Here is a 22,104-nt window from a genome sequence, read left to right as displayed (position 1 = left end):
TACCGATCTACTAAGCCAAGGAGCTGACACATAACTAGTATTCAGTAAATGTTAGTCCTTCCTCAAATCTTTAAGAATACAGGCTTATCGGGGCGCCTGGGTGGCTCAGTCATTAAGCGTCTGCCTTCGGCTCAGGTCATGATCCCAGAGTCCTCGGATCGAGCCCCGCATCGGGCTCCCTGCTCCGCGGGAAGCCTGCTTCTCCCTCTCCCACTCCCACTGCTTGTGTTCCCTCTCTCGCTGTGTCTCTCTCTGTCAAATAAATAAATAAAATCTTTAAAAAAAAAAAAAAGAATACAGGCTTATCAAGTCAAACATCAACTGATGGTTTAAAAAAGCAAGTCAAAACAAAAGAAAAACCTTACATGGTGATACAGATAACACATCTCATAGAACTCAGCAAACAGGATAATGAAAAGGAAAAACAGATACTGAAAACATTTCTCAATGGCTCATCCTTTGTGGTCATTTACAACCTTCCTGTTTTGTGAAATTGTCTTTAGGGATGAGCTTTGACAAGAAAGAGGCCAAACGCAAACTAATTCCACTTGAGAGGGAAACTCAGAAATGCCTACAGCAGGTGAACAGTTTCTCTCATAAAATCTTCCCACTGGGTATACTTCAAGCTTTCAGCAATTCCAGTTTCCAAATAAACCGGTAGCACACCTATAAAGCTAATTTTTACATTAGAATTGTTAAGTAACAGTTCAATAAATCATTTGCCTTCTAAGAAAAAAAAATGATTTTTTTTTAAAAGATTTTATTTATTTATTTGACAGAGAGATAGAGAGAGAGAACAAGTAGGCAGAGAGGCAGGCAGAGGGAGAGGGAGAAACAGGCTCCCCGCCGAGCAGGGAGCTCGATCCCAGCACCCTGGGACCACGACCTGAGCCGAAGGCAGCTGCCCAACCAACCGAGCCACCCAGGTGCCCAAAAAATGACTTTCTAATAAATAATATTTCTTCTGGTTCTAAGAAAATAAAGCTTATTTACAAACTGAAAGGTGTGTAATACGATAGTGAAGTCTTTTTATGGCTCAAGAATGAAATATTTAAGAAATAGAGGTGCAGAAAGAACAGGACTTGGTCTAAAAAGTCTTAAGATCAAGTACTTGTGTTACCATTTACTATATGGCTTCCAGGAAGTTACTTAACTTCTCAGGGATGCAGTTTCTTGTAAGATTCTTTTCAACCCAAAAATGATATGATTACTTATGATATCTGATACCCCTCAGTGCCCCCTTTCTATGTATATGTGCACACATGTACATACCTATACATATGTACCTTTATTAAATAATACAGATATATTTTCAAAGTTGTAGTAATTTAAGGGCCATTATGAAACAAAGGGAGAGAGAGAGAGGGAGAATGTGTGTGTATGTTGGGTATTCTGACCCTGAACATCATTCTCAGTAGTTAGGGCATTTACACAGCCTGAATTAACCAAGTAAGCCTTTAAACCCTTACAATGAAACATTAAAATTCAATGTGGCTATAATCTCTTCCTTACAAAACATGGACCCAAAGAGTCTGGCTTCAAGTATGGTTTAAAAAAAAAAAAAGGCGAAGTGTATTATATTCACCACCCAGCTCTTCCATATGACCACATTAAAAAAACACAAATGAAAACTCACAGGCCCATTGTAATACATTGTACCACTTCTGAATGCAACACTTAGCTCAGGCTTACTACCCTGACAAATAAAGGAAAGCACTTTATGAAGCCAATTTAATTGGGAGGTGACAGAAAACATACAGCCATTTTCTTTAGCCTTATCATTGAATTGGCTTCAGCTCCAATCTCGGGCAAATCCCACTCAACAGAAGAAATTAACCAGGTCAGCAGAACAGGTGCTGTGCTCTGTCTGTCAAGGGCCTGGCATCACCACAATTACTTGCACACAATGAAGCAGTAATCTTTACAGATCATCTCTCCCAAGAAGTATATTGGGGTGGGAGAGGAAAACTGAAGGGAGGCAGGGGGAAAGTGGGAAGAAGAAGAGGCAAAGAGAAAAGGCAAGAAAAGAAAATGAATGTGCAGCTGCCTTGCGGCTCAGCAGATGTCGGGATGTGATGTACGAGGCTCGGATAAGCTGTCGTAGCCCGCTGCCAAAAAGCGGTAAGTGATTAAAGCCTGCACAGTTCTAAGCACCATATTTAGAATCTGCGGGGTTTCAAGACTTGCACCCATTCCTTGCTGTGCTGCCAGATGTTAGCAACTGGTCCAGTTCCTACTGACTGTGCATGGATGGCAGCAGTTGGTACAGCAGCAAGGCAATCTGGAATGCTTCCGGAGATGCTGTACATTAACAAGTGTCACCCATCATTCACCTTTACAGAAGGCTGAAACAACTCCAATTTGCTGCCACTTCCCTCTTGGGAAACAGCCAAGATAAAGTTGCGCCTGGCAGCCCCATTTGTTTCACTCAGGTGTTTCAGCTGCCTTGCTGACCTCTATTAGTTTAAGTTTTAATTTAGATTAACCCCAGCACCCCAATTAACCAGCAAGGGGAAAAGCTAAGATGTGACTAGTCATAACTCTGAAATCAGAATTATTATTATTAATTGGGATGAAGGGCCAATCAAGTAATGCTATTTCTTTTTAAACAGACCGCCAGGCAAAAAAAAAAAAGATAAAAAAATAAATCTTTCAGACTAAGATTGCCAGTGGAAGCAACTTCTCAGTAATTTCAGTTTATTTTATTAAGCCTATTTAATTTATGATGCACTTTCCATCAAACAATGTACACTTCAATTAATGAATACTGGAGCATTTCTGATTGTCTCCCATGATCTCACACAATTATACAGCATTAATATCCCATATCAGGTACTTCCTTAGACACTCTAGAACAAAACAGAGTTCCCTACTCTTCTGACAAATGGATATAATAAGAGAAGAAAAGGAAAAAAGAATCAGGGCCTCTGACTAGGAACACCTGAGGACACACCAATCCTCTTTCCTATACCCTCTCATCATTACTTTTAAGGTTCACTTATGGCAATAATTTCATTGAACATTCCAGAGTGAACAGAGAGATTATTATTTCTCTTCTTAGGGCAAAGACTCAGAGCTATCCCCTTTACATAATCACCTGTTCTACTGGCCTCGTAGTGTAATTGTCCCACGTTCCTTCCTTCATATTCCAAATACATAATATAGTCATCATGGCTAAACCTTCAAGAAGCAGTTGCAAATTCCTTGGCAAAAGTTAGCACGCTAAAAATTCAGCAGAGAAAAAAAAGAATATATCGATAAATAACGGCTCAACAAAAGCTGGTGTATCACTGTTGAACAGCATCCTTGATTCTCCAGAGCTAGAAAGGGGACATCCTAAAGCACATTTCATTAAGTATGACTTATCAGGAGACCCAGGATTACAGGAAATTATTTTAGTTCTTTAGAACAGCCCAAATGTTTAGTCTCCCTCTACAGTCACTAGCATCATGAAAAAGAGCAGCATGCCAGCAGATAATAATGTCAGCGAAAGAACTGGGGGACATTTGGGAGAGATTTCAAGAACTGGGCCATATTTCAACTTCTACCAATTCTGTCCGTCTTCAAAACACTACATTATTATTATTTTTTTTTTTTTATTTATTTGACAGAGAGAGAGAGAGAGCACAAGTAGGCAGAGAGGCAGGCAGAGGGAGAGGGAGAAGCAGACTCCATCGAGCAGGGAGCCTGACATGGGGCTCGATCCCAGGACCCTGGGATCATGACCTGAGCCGAAGGCAGCCGCTTAACCGACTGAGCCACCCAGGTGCCCCAACACTACATTATTATTATAATCAACAGTAGCAGACAATCTCGATATATACTTAACTGATTTGAAGAGACATGCATGTGCGCGCGCACACTCCCCCCCCACAAAGACGAGACACTTAATGGGCAAAAGAACCAGAAGTGCAATTCAAGGACTCTGGGATCCCTGCCCTTTAGCTCCATATCCCAATCTAATAGCAGTAGGACAAGAAACCAAATAACTAACAAATGTCCTCTATTAACATTAGCAAAAATGGCTGAGAAAGAATAAACCACCTGACTCAAAGAAGTTGCAGCTGTTTTACAGATACTTTACACTCTGCAGCAATAACAAAGTAGTTGTAGTCATTTTCATTTCAAAAGGGAAAATACAACATAGAAGCAGAACAACAGGGGCACCTGGCTGGCTCAGTTGGTAGAGCATGAGACTCTCGACCTCCAGGTTGTGAATTTGAGCTCCACACAGGGTGTAGAGATTACTTTAAAAAATTAACTCTTAAAAACAACAACAACAACAAAAACAGACTCAGAACTACATAGTAAGTCAATTCTATAGACAGCAGTTTTAACTCCCTGACTCTATCCTCCTTACAAAGTAAGCTACCTTTTGGTCAGAGAATTCTATGAGGTGTTTTAAAATGCTAAAACCTGATCTGTAACAAAAGAAAAGAGTGTAAAAATCACACCTGGTGGTAAAAGTCATCATCATCAAAGATTTCACCATCCAAGTCCTTCAGGTGGGCATTGGCAGGGGCTTGAGGAAGGATCTCCTATATCAAGGAGAAAAAAGGAAGGAGTGAATCCAAAAGGGTTATCGAAGTAATGTAGCTACTATAAATAATGTGTGTAATAGTCAAAGCAGTTTTCCTTAAGATATAAAGAGCTCTTAAAATTAAACAACAAAAACATTCCAATAAAAAAGTGGACAAAGACATTAATTAGGCATGTGACATGAAAAGAACCACAAATCGTCAATAATCATATAAAAATGTTTAACCTCATTCTAAATAAATACATGAAAATTAAAATGAGAAGACACGGTGTCCATCTTTCAGCTCTAAAACTGGCAACATTAAGTGCCAGAAACAGAGCTGGTGGAAATGGAAATTAATGCAACCTTTTGGGAGGCAGTCAGTAACATCTATCAGGATTTAAAATGTGTATTCTCTTTGATGTGACATTTCCACTTTGAGAAATATGTTCACACAAATACACGTATTATAAATGCTCATGAATGTTTCCTATAGCACTGTGTCTAAAGCTGGAGACAACATAAATATCCACTGTTTGAATAAATTATAGTACACACCCACACAATGGGATACCCCGTAGCCTAATATTAGGAAAAATGAGATAAACGTCTATGTAATGATTTGGAAAAGTGCCTAGGAAAAATTAAATTTAAAAAATTATAAGATTTTATATAGAGTGTATAACATTTTATGTAAACACATATATCCATCCCATTTAGTTAAAAAAAATAGAACCATGTTTTTATATACGTACATATAGTTATATGAATAGAAAATGCCTTGTTATAATTATGAACACTGGTTCAATCGGAGAAGCAAAATTTTACTTTTCATTTTATTTATTTTTTTAAAGATTTTATTTATTTATTTGAGAGAGAGAATGAGATAGAGCATGAGAAGGGGGAGGGTCAGAGGGAGAAGCAGACTCCCCACTGAGCAGGGAGCCCGATGCAGGACTCGATCCCGGGACTCCGGGATCATGACCTGAGCCGAAGGCAGTCGCTTAACCAACTGAGTCACCCAGGCACCCTACTTTTCATTTTAAATTCTTCTGAACTTTGAAAAAAATTATTAAGTATATATTTCTATAAGTAAAAGCTTCCTTTAAACAAAAGAATGTGTTCCAATTATGGATCCTTTTCTATAGTATCTAAACGTCAGACATAAAGCCAAAGGACACACTTCTTTCAGTACTGACATTTCTAGAGAAGCAGCTTTAAAATTGAATTTTTAAAAATTGGATTACAAATGCTTCCATTACCAAACTCATGTCAAACTCAAAAATAAGAGAAGACTACACACAAGTTAATAATAGCTCCATTTTAACAGAACTTTCTCCTCCCATAAACTCTGTTTCTAGTAAATTTACAATCTAGTAAAGTAGTGCTTTTTTCCCTTTCTTTCACTAACTTCTTATACCAAGAGTAATACCTACAAGCAGGTGATCAGATTTTTCAGCTAATTAGCCTCACAGAAACTGCTCCCTGTAATCACCCAGCATCCCAGAGCTCTTACCGGTTGTCCTGGCAAACTCTCTGGGAGAGGGTGCGTTGCCGGTTCAGGTTTGCCAAGAACTCGGTAGACAGAGCGCTTGGTCTGTGTCCTTCGAAGTAATCTTTCTTTGTCCATCAGAATATGATCGATCTGAGTCAAGATGGAGCGTTCAAAGGCACCAAAACCCTGCAACAACATTTACCAGTGTCAGATAATACAGAAAGTCTGTGCTGAAGGCAGCTACATTGGTTTCTCTATCTTTCTGTGTCAGCAGAGAAACAGACAATCCTCCTTTCAGAGGGACTTCGTGCTACAGACTGAGTTTGTGAATGGCTGTAATTGTTCTCAGGGGGAAAAAAAAAAAATTAGTCTAAGGCAGGTCTATTACTTTCCTATACCCAGAGATTAACTTCCACACCTTTCGTAACTGTTGAAAAATCCATTTCTTTCAGTATTTTGTATTCCCAAACATTTGAACACTTACAAGCCCACAATTTCTAGAACAAAATATTCTTTTTTTTAAGACGTTATTTATTTATTTGAGAGAGAGGGGGCACGTGTGAGAGAGCACTCGAGCAAGGGGGGAGAAAATCCCAAGCAGACTCCATGCTGAGTATGGAGCCTGACACAGGGCTCGATCTCATGACCCTGAGATCATGACCTGAGCTGAAATCAAGTGTCGGAGGCTTAACCAACTGACTCACCCAGGGGCCCCCAAAATATTCTTTCTAATAAAATTAAAATCCCAGGTCTGAATGGCAGGAGCTCAGTAAATTTTTCTGTGGAAATGATGGATTACTATTACATCATGACATTATCCATATCAATGAGATGTAGTTCCAATTTCTTTTTTTTTTTTTTAAGATTTTATTTATTTTTTTGACAGAGAGAGACACAGCGAGAGAGGGAACACAAGCAGGGGGAGTGGGAGAGGGAGAAGCAGACCCCCCACTGAGCAGGGAGCCCGATGCGGGGCTCAATCCCAGAACCCTGGGATCGTGACCTGAGCTGAAGGCAGGTGCTTAACTGAGTGAGCCACCCAGACGCCCCTGTAGTTCCAATTTCTTTTTAGGTTGCCCCAAACTCTGTTACACACACGCACACACACACATACACACACACACTTGCCTTCCCCAGTTTTCCAGAAGCCAGCTTGGTTTTATCATGCCACTGCTGAAGTGTGCGGTTCCTGTAGACTGTAAAGTCAGAGAAACGCTTTGCCATGAAGCTGGGATAGTCCTCCATTTCCAGCTTCCTCTTTGCTGGGGCCCTTCTCTGCTGCTTCTTCTCTTCTACTAGCTCTTCATCTTCACTGGAAATCTCCTCACTAAAAAGCCAGTAAGAACATTCAGCTCAATGGGCACAAACACTACCCAAGTAAAAAGCTAGGCTCACATGAAGTCGAGAGTATTTAGGCCTTCCCTAGTCTGTCTACATTTTAAAAAATACCATAGATGTGAGGGTGGCTTTTTTTGTTTGAAAAGAATGTTCGTGAGGTCAATCAAAAACTCTTTTAACTTTTCAAATAAATATAAAAACTACTAGCTTAGAGATATTTTTTTAAAAGGTAAGCAAACCGTAAAAATAAATGAGGTTGTAAAACATTATTAGAAATGCATATGAACCAGGCCTATACTGTTACAAGATGGTCTTTAAAAATTAAACACATAATCATACTTTTATGACTTTAATCCCCAAATCAATAAGGGAAATGTGCCTCCCTGTAACCAATTGTTCAGGAAAGCCGAATAATATTAGTTGAATCAAAGGAAGAGAGCTGAATGTGAAGAAAACTCAAAGCGGTGGGCAACAGAATGGGAACTAAATTGCAATAAAGGCAACTGCTCAGAGAAAGTAATACAGCCTCTCTCAAGCCACGTATACTCCCTGGACTACCGACCCCAACACATTGTAGGTGCTCAATAAATTTGAGCTTACTTGTTGTCCCTCTAACTAATTCAGTAAAAAAGAATGGAGCAAAGGATAAGCCCAAAGGAAAAAAATGCAAGCAGGTACCATATACAGCAGGTTCAAACAACGGGTGGGGGGCGGGGGAGCTGTGGAAATCCTTCATCAAATGTGACAACTTCAGAAAAAGTAAACAGTTTGTTTATTCCATGCTTTTCTGAAAATTTTCCACCCTTCAAAGTAACTCCTTTCCTCACTGAAAAGGAGATGGCTGTGACCAGCAACTCCATGGTATTGGCACAAAGTGCTTCACAAACATTAATTAAGAATTAAAATTAAGGGACGCCTGGGTGGCTCAGTCAGTTAAGCGGCTGCCTTTGGCTCAGGGCATGACCCCAGGGTCCTGGGATAGAGCCTCGCATCGGGCTCTTTGCTCAGCAGAAAGCCTACTTCTCCCTCTGCCTGCCATTCCCCAATGCTTGTGCTCTCTCTCTCTCCTTCCCCCACCAACAAATAAATAAATAAAATCTTAAAAAAAAAAAAAAGAAGGAAAGAAGAAAAAGAAAGAAAGAAAGAAAGAAAAAGAAGAAAAAAATAAAGGGGCTCCTGGGTGGCTCAGCTGGTTAAGCATCTGCTTTCAGCTCAGGTAATGATCCCACGGTCCTGGGATCGGGTCCCTGCATCGGGCCTCTTACTCAGCAGGGAGCCTGCTTCTCCCTCTCCCTCTGCCTGCTTGTGCTGCTGTGCTCTCTGTCAAATAAATAAAATCTTAAAAAAAACAAAAGAATTAAAATTAAGGGGCGCCTGGGTGGCTCAGTCGGTTGTGTTTGCTTTCGACTCAGGTCATGATCTCAGGGTCCTGGGATCAAGTCCCACATCTGGCTGCCTGCTCAAAGGGGAGTTTGCTTCTCCCTCTCCCTCTGCCCAACCCCCATGCGCTCACTCTCTTAACAAAATCTTAAAAAAAAAAAAAACGATTTAAAATGACAAAATGTGCTTTCATCTCCTAATTTCTTTTTTAAAGATTTATTTATTTATTTATTTGAGGTGGGGAGGGGAAGAGGAGGGAGAGTTTCAAGCCAACTCCACGCTGAATGCAAAGCCTGACACAGGGCTCGATCTCACCACCCTGAGATCACAACCTGAGCCAAAGCCAGGAGTCGGGACACTCAACCGACTGCGCCACCCAGGCACCCCTCATCTCCTAATTTCAATAGGTCTAAAGAAAAGGCAAGCCTTTTACGGAAGCCCACAAAGAAAAGCAGGCACAAGTAAATATAAAAATGGAAAACCTAATTCCCAATTTATGTGCCATCCTGGCCACCAGTTAAATGTAGAAGGTCTTTCTGTTTACTGAGTCTGCAGAAGATTTGGCTTTCTTTTTCAAAAAATGATGGGAAACTACTCAGATTAAAATAAGCAACCCCACAGCTCCATTCCTTCCTTACCTTTCTGCTCTGGGCTTTGTCCCATCTACTAAATATCTAGTGTCTGGGTACTGGAAAAGTAACTCTTCCTGAAGATCTGCCAATGACCTCAATAATGCTTTAAGGGCCTTGTGACCTGGGAAATAGAGCACAGAGAAGGAACAATCAATTATCTACAATTCCCCAAAGCAGGCAATGCCTGTAACTCATGACTCCTGAGCAGTTCTGGCCGGGGTAGGGGGGCAGGCAAAGGGCAGCTGGGGACTAAGAACTCTCTGAAACACAGAATTCTTGAAAGGAGATAATGCCAGTGCCTACTTCACAGGCTTGTTGTGGGGAACAAGTGAGGTAACACATGTAAGGTGTGTAGGAAAGGGTCTGCAATTTACTGTGAGTTCTCAAATTTAGTAAGATTGACAAACTCCTTCCCTGCCTGTCATAACCAATCGTTTTTCCCTATGGTGCCAGTTTGTACAGGTAACCCAGCGACCTCCTGGATTACCCCTCTATCAATCAACTCCTTAAGCAATTCCTCCTCTTCTCAAGAGCACAACTTTGTCCTGGGCTCCCTACCGCCACCACCGCTGCCGCCCTCCCTCAGGAGATCGCATTTGCCTCTGGTTTGAGCTGCCACCTCATACACACAATCTCCCCGCACACATGCCCATGAAAAGTTCTTGTTCACGTATGAAAACCCAAGTTAATGACTTACTATTTGCAGTACTGTATTGTGTATTAAAATTCTGCGCATCGAGAACATGTTCTTACCTGGTTCTCCACATAGCCGACAGGATGCATTTGTAACAAAGCTAGTCAGGATGAAGTATACAGTCTACGGCTAAGAACTTTCCGGTTAAAAACTGGCCCTCTGAGGGGCGCCTGGGTGGCTCAGATGGTTAAGCGTCTGCCTTCGGCTCAGGTCATGATCCCAGAGTCCTGGGATCGCGTCCCACATCGGGCTCCCTGCTAGGCGGGGAGCCTGCTTCTCTCCCTCTGCCTCTGCCTCTCTCTCTCTCTCTGACTTTCATGAATAAATAAATTAAAAAAAAAAAAAAAACTGGCCCTCTGAGAACTGAACTCTTACCTTCTTTATCAGCCTAATCCTGTTAAAGGGGCTAACTAGACACTGATAATCACTATTTATGCGTTGGTAGCTCAGACATTTCTCCTATTATCGAGCTTCCACATTTCCAGTAACTGCAAGAAAATCTTCGCATGGATGCTCCATCACTCCTCCAAATATACCATGTCAGAAACAGAACTTTGTTCTTCCTACCTAATATTTCTCCCTTGTCTGATTTTCTCTGTTTAATGTGTTTTCTTAGGCGATCACTGACATTTTGGTGCCCTTATTCTATATATTTAATCCATTGCTAAATTGTGTGATTTTTCCATTCTTATTATCAGTAATAGCTGTCCATTCATCCCTGGCCATGCTTCTCTCACACCTTCCCTCTTTCCCTTAAATAAATGTAACCTCACAAGCACCCCTACTTTCATTTAGCAATCCCTACATTCGTTGTTACTTTATATTCCATAGGGACTTTAGCTCACACAAACTTCAGTTAGCATTAACCATGGTTTTTAGTGCCTTTTCTAGAAAAGGTTATATCTTAAGAGACAGAGCCCATGTTTTCCAAAGTGAAACCACAAACCAATTTTGCATTTGCAAAGTAGTTTTCAAAATTCCCAAGACCTAACCTTGAAAATCTTATGCTAAGTGAAATAAGCCAGTTGCAAAAGCCCAAGTACTGTGTGATTCCACTTACACGAGGGGCCTAGAACAGTCAAATTCACAGAAGCAGAAAGCAGAACAGTGGCGGTCGGGGGTCCAGGGAGAAGGGAATGGACACCTATTCCTGTTCAACGGATACAGAGTTTCAGATTGAGATGATGAAAAAGTTCTGGAGATGGATGATGGGGATGTTGGGACAGCCATGTGAATGTACTTAACTGATACTGATCTATAAATGGTTAAGCTGGTAAATTTTATGTCATGTATATTTTAACACAATTGAAAAAAAAACTCTTTAAATGTTCCCAAAGTAGGGCATAATGAATAATTCTACCATCCCAGTTCATCTCTGTACAGGAAAAAGTCATCTATAGCCCTTCAATCTTGAGCCTAGTCAAAAGAACAGGAAAAAAAAACAATGGAATATTATTCAGCCTTTAAAAAGAAAGAAATTCTGACTCAGGCTACAACACATGGATGAACCTTGGGGACATTATGCTGAGTGCAATAAGCTAGCCATAAAAAGGTACTATATCATTCCACTTATAGGAGGTACCTAGAGTAGTCAAATTCATAGAGACAGAAAGTAGGATGGGGGTTACCAGGGCTTGGGGGAGAGGGGAATGGAGACTTGTTTAACAGCTATGGAGTTCTAGACTTACAAGACGGAAAAGTTCTGGAGATTGGTAACACAACAGTGTGAATATACTTAACACTACGGAACTGTACACTTAGAAATGGTTAGGGCAAATTTTTGAATTCCTATATTGTACACCTGACACTAATATAACACTGTATGTTAACTATACAGGAATGAAATTTTATCTTAGGTAAATTTTAAGTTATGTGTTTTTCTCACAATAAAAAATTTAAAAGAACAAGAAAAGCAGGTGCCTGTCCCTTACTTCCTATAGGTACCATGTGTCCATGATGTAAAATAGGAAATCAGGAACCATGCAGGGGGGAAGCTGCAGAGCAGTCTGTAATGTTCATACATAGCTGCTTGCCCCCAGCAAGCAAGTCGTAATGTGACTCTCACATGTAGCATAACCAAGAACTGTGAAAACATCCAACGAAAAGACTACTACTTTTAAGGGCCACTTTCAAGTAGCTATACAAGCCTTTTTATTTTGTTCAAGTCAGTTTAAAAAAATCCATTGCAGATACATTAGACAGCATATCAATCCAACAAGAAAGCAGAGAGCCAATATCAGTAAATCAAAGTGTGCCTTTCTGTTAATACTCTCTCATATGTTCTCATTTTATACACCCCTTCACCCAGTCAGAAAGTAGCCCTGAAGTATTTAAGCTCCATTCAGGGATAGCACCACCATGCATCAAAGTGTCAAGAGACCTACCAGAGATGAAATCTGCAATTCTGTGCTTCTAACCACAATAAAAAAAAAAAAGAAGAACAAGAAGAAATAAAGAAAAAGAAAAAAAGTGTTTATCAAAGTAAAGTCACCAGTGACCAACACATGGACAGTTTTCTGTAAAGAGATATAGAAGAAAGAACCCAATTCTCATTTCTTTGCAATATTAGGGCCACACTTCCTTCCACTAAGATTTTATGTAAAATCTGAAGAGACCAGACAATCCTTTGCTGGGATACAACAGGCCACATCTGATAAGAGTGAGGAAAGACTCTCCTGGAGACTCAAATCCAACAGTGGATTCTTCCCAGCCAAAATACAAAACCAAACCAAAGCCAGCCTTCTTTTTATCACTCATATAGGACCAAATTCTATTTGTTCAACCTTATGAAAAATGAAGAGAATGGAACCAATGGTTTCTAATTCACCTTTTATATTTCTCCTAATTACTGTCAGAGTTACAAAAGTTAAAAAAAGCAGCAGAGAGGCATATACTTTCTTCTCTCTCCGTCTTGGCACGTGGCCACAAAACAAATGGAGACTGTCAAGGATATATATGTTTATTTTGTCCTACATGGTCCATTTCCAAGGCCTTTCCCTTAAGAGGAGATTAAGAAGGACATAGGCCTCACTGTATTATCAAGATACAACCTCAGCATCTGGGCACCAGCTTTAGGAATAATCTTCCAACTAGACAATCAATGGAAAGAGGGCTTTACTAAGGGTCAGAAGCCCTGTATTCTGACACTACTACGAACTAGTCATTTTATACTGAGCAGACCAATTTAATCTCTGAGTCGCAATTTTCTCATCTGTAAAATGTAGATAATCCTGTGCCTGTGTATCCCACAGAATTTAGGTGAAAAATAATAAATGTGTTTTTTATATATCAAGACATTTCATAAATTTTTAAATGCTGTGGATATAGAAAGTTTATCATGATCAAAAAAATCATCATCTTTCACGTGGTGAAAATCCCAAGTTCTGCTTGCACTGATCGACAGTGCTAGGACTGAACTAGTATTCATAGATTCCTGTATTAAGTATTCATTTACACGCTACCCATATGCAAGCATTCTATATATAAAATGTCACCAATCTAAAAACCATTTTCACCTAACAGCTTTATTTTTCTCCCTGATTCATCTTGGCTGTTCAACATAAACAAAATTGTAGGCAGAGAATAAGTCTGGACATAGGCACAGTTCATTAATTAGATTATAAACCAATAAGTACAACTTCTGGCAAGGGGATTGGAGGGGGAATGCAGACAGTGAATTTATAACTAAAATAAAGCTTACCTTATCAGTTTTTAAATATCTGTACAGTTATTTTTAAAATAAACATGAAAACATACATAATTTATGTACAAGTATACATAAATTCCCACATTCCTATTACGCTAGATAAATACTAGACTAGAATGTATGGATCACAAGAGCATTTTTTTCTCCTTCAAAAGTAACTCTAGAACCAGAGCTAAACTATAGGTCAAAATGACACACGATATATTGGCCTGAGAACAATACTTTTCATTCAAACCCACACAAGCCTGCCACTTGCACTAGTCATCCCCAGCAATTAATCCCCCAAGAAAGACGTTTGATTAAATCTTTTCAAGCAAATCCTTTGCTTTGCTTTTGTTAGTTCACTTCTTGTCAACATCTATTAAAATATGCCTTTAATTCTCCCACAATCTTAAAAAACACCGATTCCACTGTCTTCAACTTTAATCAACTGTATGGCCGGCATTTTTCATTTCATAATAATGTGCTGCTTGGAATTCAAGAGGCAGGCTCAGCATCAATCATCTGGTAAGAATTTTTCCACTGCAATAAATATGCAAATGAGGAGAGCCAGTCAGTCGTATTTCAGGCCCGACTTGCTAGTGTTTTAAAAAAGACACAAATTTATTAATTGCCGGTGGCCAGAGGAATCCTATTACTTTGGGCATTGATTACAAAGCTGTGTGAGTGATTATTGTGCAACTCGCGGGCTACCCAGGCATGAGGAAAAATTATTAAAGCAAGGCAGAGATTATCAACTCAGAATAACAATAAGCCTTAACATTTAGGCCCTAACTTCTTCAACAAAGAATTACGTGAAGGCTCCACTGTATCATAATTCCGAATTCTGTCAGTATTACTGTTTGGGCTTGTTGTATATTCCCCAAGCAGAATGGCGTTACCAGTAAGAAAGAGTACTGCAGGTTACAAATTCCTGAACACCAACCATATGGATGAATTGCCATCACCTCCAATGTGTGTCCAACTGGAATTTTTATATATCCACGTATGTATACACATATAGAGGTGTGTGCACATATGTATTCCCAGATCTGGATAAGTGGATGTGTTATTACGAGGACTGTGGTTTTAAGTGGAACAGGATAAGGAGTTCTACCTCCGTGTGTTGGTTGGTTGGTTCTGCGGACCAAAAGCAGAATTTTTTTAATGGTACAAAATAACCACCAGGATAACTTTTCAAAGCAGAGCATGGGGACTGATATTCTAAAATCATTATGGCTAAAGCCAAAAGCAGCCTTGGGTTTCCATACCTCAGGGGGCACCACAGTAGAAGGTGTGCAGTCTATGGAGGAGTCCATGGAGGAAACGGTTTGATAGGCTAATGCTGAATGCGAAGTGTTTTTGTGAGAAACATTCAACCCAAGACATATTAAATCAAGTAAGAAAGAGGACTCGGTGGACAAAACTTATATTTTTCTCTTAAGAGAATGATGTGGGGAATTGGGGGGGTAAGTGGAAGTTGAAATAAGGGAAAGATGAAGAGACATATGATAAAATATGTTGGGTGAGCCCCCTCACAGAGAAAAGCAAAAAGCAAAAAAAAAAAAATCCTTAACATTTTACATTACTGCCACACTAAGTAACATGATAGATAGTGTGCATTTGAATTCTGTGGAGGGACATCCCACTCAAGCTGTAATTTCTGACCAGGCATGAATTTATAAGGAAAGGAAAAGAACTGCAGAACTTCTTAGGTTTCCCTGAATACTCCCTCAAATACCTTGATGAAGTATGTCAATAAATCCTTAAAAAGCCCTATAGGACACAGCAATCTAACTGATCAATGTACTTCCCGAAATCCACTACAGTTCCCTTCCACTTCACAGGCCCCAGACAACCTCCATTGCTCCACGGTACTTCCCTAAAAAGAGAAATGTTTTTTTCCCCTTTGAACAGAAAGAATAAATGCTCAGAATATGAAGTGCTTAAAACCCAAGCTTATTTACAAGTAATTGTTTAAACTGTCTAATAAGAGTTACCCAGGGAGAGAAGAGATACTTTCATTTTTATCTGATATACTTTCGAACGGTTTGAATATAAGCATATATTACTTTTATAATTTAAAATATTACTAAAATTTAAAGTAAACTTTGAAGAAAACCTACTCAAAATAAAATTAGAACCACAACCCAAGTAACCCTCTCTGTTTCATATAAGACAGCCTGATTCTTTGTTAAAAAGCCTTTAAACAAACAGCCTCTTAGGCAATGTGAAACTACTCCTAACCTAAATGCCCCAATTCTCTCTATAGTATGGGTCTGAAAAATGGGGATTCCCCTGCAGAATCGATCACTCCTTTCTCAGCATCATTCGCATCACTGCTATAGCACTTGTCATGTTGTACTGAGTCTGATTTCGCTATGTTGTAACAAGCTACTTGAGAGCACAGACCTCGTCCTGTCACTCTGGCATCCAACATATCCCCTGGGCCCTAAAAGGTCTTCTACAAATATAGGTTCGTTCCAGAGAAATGATTCCTCAGCCACATGGCAGAACATCTAATTACACTATCATTTCCAAAAGTAAATGCTGAGAAGCAAACAAAATGTGAACTACATATTCGCTAACTCCAACAAGTATGTATCCTCAACAAACTGACTTTTGTTAACAAAAGCAAAGTAATCAAACTTAACTTTTTCCTGTAATTAACATGTTATGATGTATAGGCTACTCCTAAGAGTCTCAAAACCATCTTACCAGATTTAGGAACTTACAAACATTACAATGTATTCACATGAAGACATAATAATCATTACCACTTAGATGGATAAAAGAGGCTCAGAAAATAAGATTGTTTTTGTGTTTCTTTTAGTATCAGTAAGACTAAGCATTACTCATTTGCCAACCCGAAATGAAAACACTTTGGGAGGTTGCTTTCATGTGAAAACACTTAAATATTTATGCCTTAGAAGTGGTTCACCTTTCTCCACACCTTACTATGAGCTCCTTGAGACAGGGATTGGGAACAATTCGCCTTGGTATACCTGGTGTTGGCAAATGGCAGGTTGTTGAACGAGTAACTGAATAAAAACGGCATCCTAATCATTTTCTTGGCTTCACAGGAAAGTGAGGTTTACTCCCCGGAAACTCTGCTGCATCCTCACCACACAATGTCAAGGAGGGGGCAGCTCTGTGGACAGAGGTGCCTTTCAAGTCTTCAAAGAAGTAACTGCAAGTATAGTATTGGTATTCATTTACATACATTACATAACCCTTTTAAGAATGGGGAAACAGATACTGCGGCCATAGAGCTACAGCCTAAGAGAAGACCATACTATCACTATTAACAGTTAACATCAGGGGCGCCTGGGTGGCTCAGTCGGTTAAGCGACTGCCTTCGGCTCAGGTCATGATCCTGGAGTCCCGGGATCGAGTCCCGCATCGGGCTCCCTGCTCAGCGGGGAGTCTGCTTCTCCCTCTGACCCTCCTCCCTCTCGTGCTCTCTGTCTCTCATTCTCTCTCGCAAATAAATAAATAAAATCTTTAAAAAAAAAAACAAAAAACAGTTAACATCAGGAAGAACCCACGAAGTGGGAGGCCCTAGCCTAGGCACTTTATATGTATTACATAACTCATTTAAACCTTCTCAATAACCCTTGGAGGTGGGTACTATTATACTGCCGTCATACCGATGAAGAAAATTAAACACTACTACAAGCTTTAAAAAGAACTACACATTGTTCATTTTCTCCATCAATGTATCCTTAAATAGTCATGTATCAAAACAATCTGGAAAGCAAAGTATAATGACATTTCCAATTATAAGAAATGACAAAACACGGGCGCCTGGGTGGCTCAGTCGGTTAAACGTCTGCCTTCGGCTCAGGTCATGATCCCGGGGTCCTGGGATCGAGTCCCGCATCGGGATCCCTGCTCTGCGGGGACCCTGCTTCTCCCTCTCCCTCTGCTCCTCCCCCCCGCTCATGCTCTCTCTCTCTGTCCCACGCTCTCTCTCAAATGAATAAATAAAATCTTAAAAAAAAAAAAGGAATGACAAAACTGCCCTCCCTCCCTAATACCACTACATGATAAAAACAAAAAACACAATACTAGTCAGACTCTGTTAAAATGCTATGTCCAAATCTGGTTCCCACACTAGGAAAAACAAAGTGGAGAAAATAAAGGAAGCCCAAATCTATATGGACAGAAGGCAGGCCTAGTAAGGCAAAATGAAGGGATATTCGCTTAAGATGAAAAAAAAGAATGGTAAGAAATGATTTAATAGTCTCCAAAATTCAAATGGCCAAACACATCAGAACAGATGTTTGGCCTCACTTAAGGAAAAGAAAAAAAAAGAAAAAGAAACCTAAAACAATGTGATATTTTTCTGATATTACCTGATGCTGGCAAGAATGTGAGGAAAGAGGCACGCTCCATATACAACCGATAAGAGTTTAATTAGCACGACATATCCAGAAAGCAATCTGGAAAATGTATCAAAGGTTTGCACATGCATACCACCTGACCCTACTATTCCATTTCTAGAAATTAATCCTAACGAAATCATCAGATAAGAAAGCAAAGAGGCAGGTACAAAAACATTATTTTTAGCATTGTTTATAACTGGTAAAAATTGCAAACATATTAAGTGCCCATTTATAGGTGATTGGTTAAATGAATTTATTTTAGCCAGATAACTTTCTGTGCAGCTGTTGGAAAGGGTAATTATAAACAGAACTTGTTCTGAATAAACTAAACTATAAAATACTTTTTGGGATAACTCAAGTAATCGAAATATGGAGTGGACATATCATTAGGATTATTAGGAAGTATTAATTTGGTTAGGTGAGATGACAGTGTTTATGTAAGAAATATTCTCATTTTTTAAGTGCCATTTACAGAAGTATTTAGAGGCAAACTGGCATGATGATTGTAATTTACTTTAAAATACTTCGGGAGGGGTGCCTGGGTGGCTCAGTTGGTTAAACAGCGACTGCCTTGGGCTCAGGTCATAATCCTGGAGTCCCGGGATCAAGTCCCGCATCGGGCTCCCTGTTCAGTGGGGAGCCTGCTTCTCCCTCTGACTCTCCCCCATCTCATGCTCTCTCTCTCCTTCTCTCTCTCCAATAAATAAATAAAATCTTAAAAATAAAGTAAAATAAAATACTTCAGGAAAAAGAAAAAGAAAACAAAGATAGCCAAGTTGTCTTTTTTTTTTAAGAAAGAAAAGGTAGATTTATATTCATTAACATGGGAAGATGTAAAGTGTGATGCCATTTACCCTTTAAAAAAGTTTAAACTGACAAAGTATCTGGAAGGATATACACCAACTTGCTACAAATGGTTATTTACGGGAGGGAAAAAGAAGACTTTCACAATCCAGATTACATTTCAGCACTGTTGGGGAGGAGGGGAATAAATACTGTTCAGAAAAAAAAAAAAAATTTACTGCAAACACATTTTACTTTTATGACTATCAAAAAAAGTAATTAAGATTAAATATATACAATAATACAAAGAGGTCTTCTGAGGTAGAATTCTGCCTGTTGACAGAAAATCAAACAAGGAGAAACAGATTAAAATAAAGGCAGGAGAGGGTGCCTGGGTGGCTCAGTTGGTTAAGCGACTGCCTTCAGCTCAGGTCATGATCCCAGGGTCCTGGGATCAAGTCCCACATTGGGCTCCCTGCTCTGTGGGGAGCCTGCTTCTCCCTCTGCCTCTGCCTGCCACTCCCCTGCCTGTGCTCTCTCTCTGTCAAATAAATAAATAAAATCTTAAAAAAAAAAAACAAAAAAACAAAGGCAGGAGAAATCAGAGGTGGCCATAAGTTTGACTGATAAGGAGATCATCTATCCCTAGAGCTAGTTTAAAATCTCCCCTGTGTGATTCACAAAAGAAATGCCACGGACCAATAAATGTAAGGGAAAAAAATGTTTACCCTCATTAAACACTGGGAAGTGTAAATTTAAAAAAATGTAAACCAAAATAAGCAGAAACCATTTTCCATTTATCAAAGTGACAAAGATGAAACAAAATTATAAAGTCTGGTGTTGACAAGGATAAGGGAAACTGACATTCATATAAAGAAGGTCAGAATGTAAAGTGATACAACCTTCCTGGAGGGCGATTTGGTGATACAGATCAAAAGCCTTAAAATTTCACATATCCTTAGAACACATACTAATTCCACATCTAGAAATTTATTTTACTCAACAAAGTAATCATGGATGTAAGTAAAGATTTAATAACAATGATGTTTATTACATTATTTATAAAAATGAAAACATGGAAACAATCCAAATGTCCAACAATAAAGAACTGGTTAAACTATCCCTATGATGGAAAGTCTATGCTGCCATTAAAAATAATCCTATTGAACAGTATTTAATGACATGGAAAAACATTCATAATCTTTGTTACGTGGGAAAAAAAACAGACTGCAAAACAGAATATAGAATATGGTTCCACTTTAGTTCTAACTACGTGCCCATGGTGGGGAAAAAACTTGGAAAAGATATATACTGGGGTCGGGCTTCGCGCTCAGTGGGACATCTGCTTGGGACTCTCTCTCTCCCTCTGCCCCTCCCCCCGACTCATGTGAGCTCTCTCTCAAATAAATAAATAAATCTTAAAAAAACAAAACAAAAACCCAAAACCCAACAGACAAAAGAGTTCAACTGCATGCACAGTGCTTGGGTGGTGTGGCCAAGAGCAGAGGTTATGAAGTGGAGCAGACCCCGGTTTCCACACTGACTTTGCCTCTGTGACCTTAAGCAAGTTCCTTAACCCTCTCCAAGGCTTCACGTCTTCCTATGTCCGGCACATTCAGTTAGTGGCACCTACTTCATAGGCTACTGTGGGGACTAAATGAGACATTTGTAAAGAACTTAACACAGTGCCTGGACAGTAGCGCACAAGTACCAAATTGGAGCTATTTTTATTAGTTATTAAGTATAAGGGCATCTGACAATGTACTTGCACAATGAAAATACCGAGATAGAAGTAAATTGATAATTGATCATCTCGGTTTTCAAATTGTCACATTTAATTTCTTTTCACTCATATTCTTTTATCTTATGAGTCTTACTGAGGACACCAGAAATGCTTTCTAATTAGAACTTGAGTTAGAATGTCTGTCTCTACCCTTCCCCCCAACCCTCACCACATAACACTCATGTACCTTCTTGAGAATGTAAGAATCTTTAAGATTGTCTAAATAGCTTGTCTACACATAAAAATTTTCCTTGTATGGGGGCACCTGGCTGGCTTAGTTGGTAGAGTGTGCAACTCTTGATCTTGGGGTCATGAGTTTGAGCCCCACATTGGGCAGAGATTCCTTAAAAAATAATAATAATAAATTAAAAAATTTTCCTTGTATGAAATAGTATGAATAGCTAGTAAGAACTCTTCTCAAAATAGTAGCATTTTGGGTATTATCCGGAGGCAAATTTATCCAACTGCCTCAAGAAAAACAGACTGTGATAGATCTGAAACTAAACACCAAGCAAAACAATCAATATTATATGAAAGTTAATTAAAAATGACCAAAGAAGTGCAGCTAAATTCAAGTGCAGTCCAAGTATAACAAACTTTCAAAGCTAATCATATGGATAAACATATCTGGGGTCAGGTTATAAATATAATAATTATAATAACAGAGAATTATGTCTTAAAGGTATCATGATATTGAAATTTTCTCTAATATAATTCTCAAGCAACCTTATAGCCTATTTTTTTTTCCCTCAAACTGGTCTTCCCATCCCCTCATCAAGCTTCCACTAAAACTTAATGGAAAAAAATATATACATATTAAAATGTCTGGGATAATCCACTTCATATTGTTTTCTCTGAGAAGAAGGTACAGGGATTTGGGAAAGTGAGAGAAATTTTATTTTCCTTTACACACATTGATACTGTATATATATTTTTACAGTGAATATTATATACACACACTTATATAAAAATATATATGGATTTTATATATCTATATCTATAAGAACATAAGGACAAATTAAGTCCCACAAAATCCCTAGCAAGTTTCATAAATATCAGAGGAAAAATGTCTCCACTCTTGAAAATGCTTTGCAGCTTCTCATAGTATTTTTTTTTAAAGATTTTATTTATTTGACAGAGAGAGACACAGCGAGAGAGGGAACACAAGCAGGGGGAGTGGGAGAGGGAGAAGCAGGCTTCCCGCCGAGCAGGGAGCCCGATGCGGGGCTCGATCCCAGGACCCTGGGATCATGACCTGAGCCGAAGGCAGACGCTTAACGACTGAGCCACCCAGGCGCCCCTCTCATAGTATTTTTAAAGACAGACCAGCTACTATTAGGAAAATGCATTAGGGGGGCACCTGGGTGGCTCAGTCGTTAAGCGTCTGCCTTCGGCTCAGGTCATGAT

At 39.3% G+C, this 22,104-nt stretch overlaps 1 protein-coding gene across 3 annotated transcripts in view; it reads right to left on the bottom strand.

Annotated features, from left to right (window-relative positions):
• The window catches only part of AATF (apoptosis antagonizing transcription factor), a 102,964-nt gene that overhangs the window by 58,737 nt on the left and 22,123 nt on the right, over window positions 1-22,104 (bottom strand). For 2 of the 3 annotated variants that reach the window (XM_081805326.1, XM_081805327.1), the window contains exons 5-8: window positions 9,371-9,485; window positions 7,143-7,341; window positions 6,036-6,200; window positions 4,455-4,538 (exon numbers count right to left, since the gene is read on the bottom strand). In XM_081805326.1, coding sequence (XP_081661452.1) covers window positions 4,455-4,538; window positions 6,036-6,200; window positions 7,143-7,341; window positions 9,371-9,485 — 563 coding nt within the window. Of the gene's footprint in view, window positions 1-3,097; window positions 3,223-4,454; window positions 4,539-6,035; window positions 6,201-7,142; window positions 7,342-9,370; window positions 9,486-22,104 lie in introns of all 3 variants that reach the window. The other variant, XR_014140549.1, reaches the window with a different exon arrangement.

This window comes from Leptonychotes weddellii, chromosome 15 (genome assembly GCF_054177405.1).
Source record: "Leptonychotes weddellii isolate Sample4059 chromosome 15, ASM5417740v2, whole genome shotgun sequence".
Classification (NCBI taxonomy): Eukaryota; Metazoa; Chordata; class Mammalia; order Carnivora; family Phocidae; genus Leptonychotes; species Leptonychotes weddellii.
This window is presented reverse-complemented; position numbering and strand designations above follow the sequence as displayed.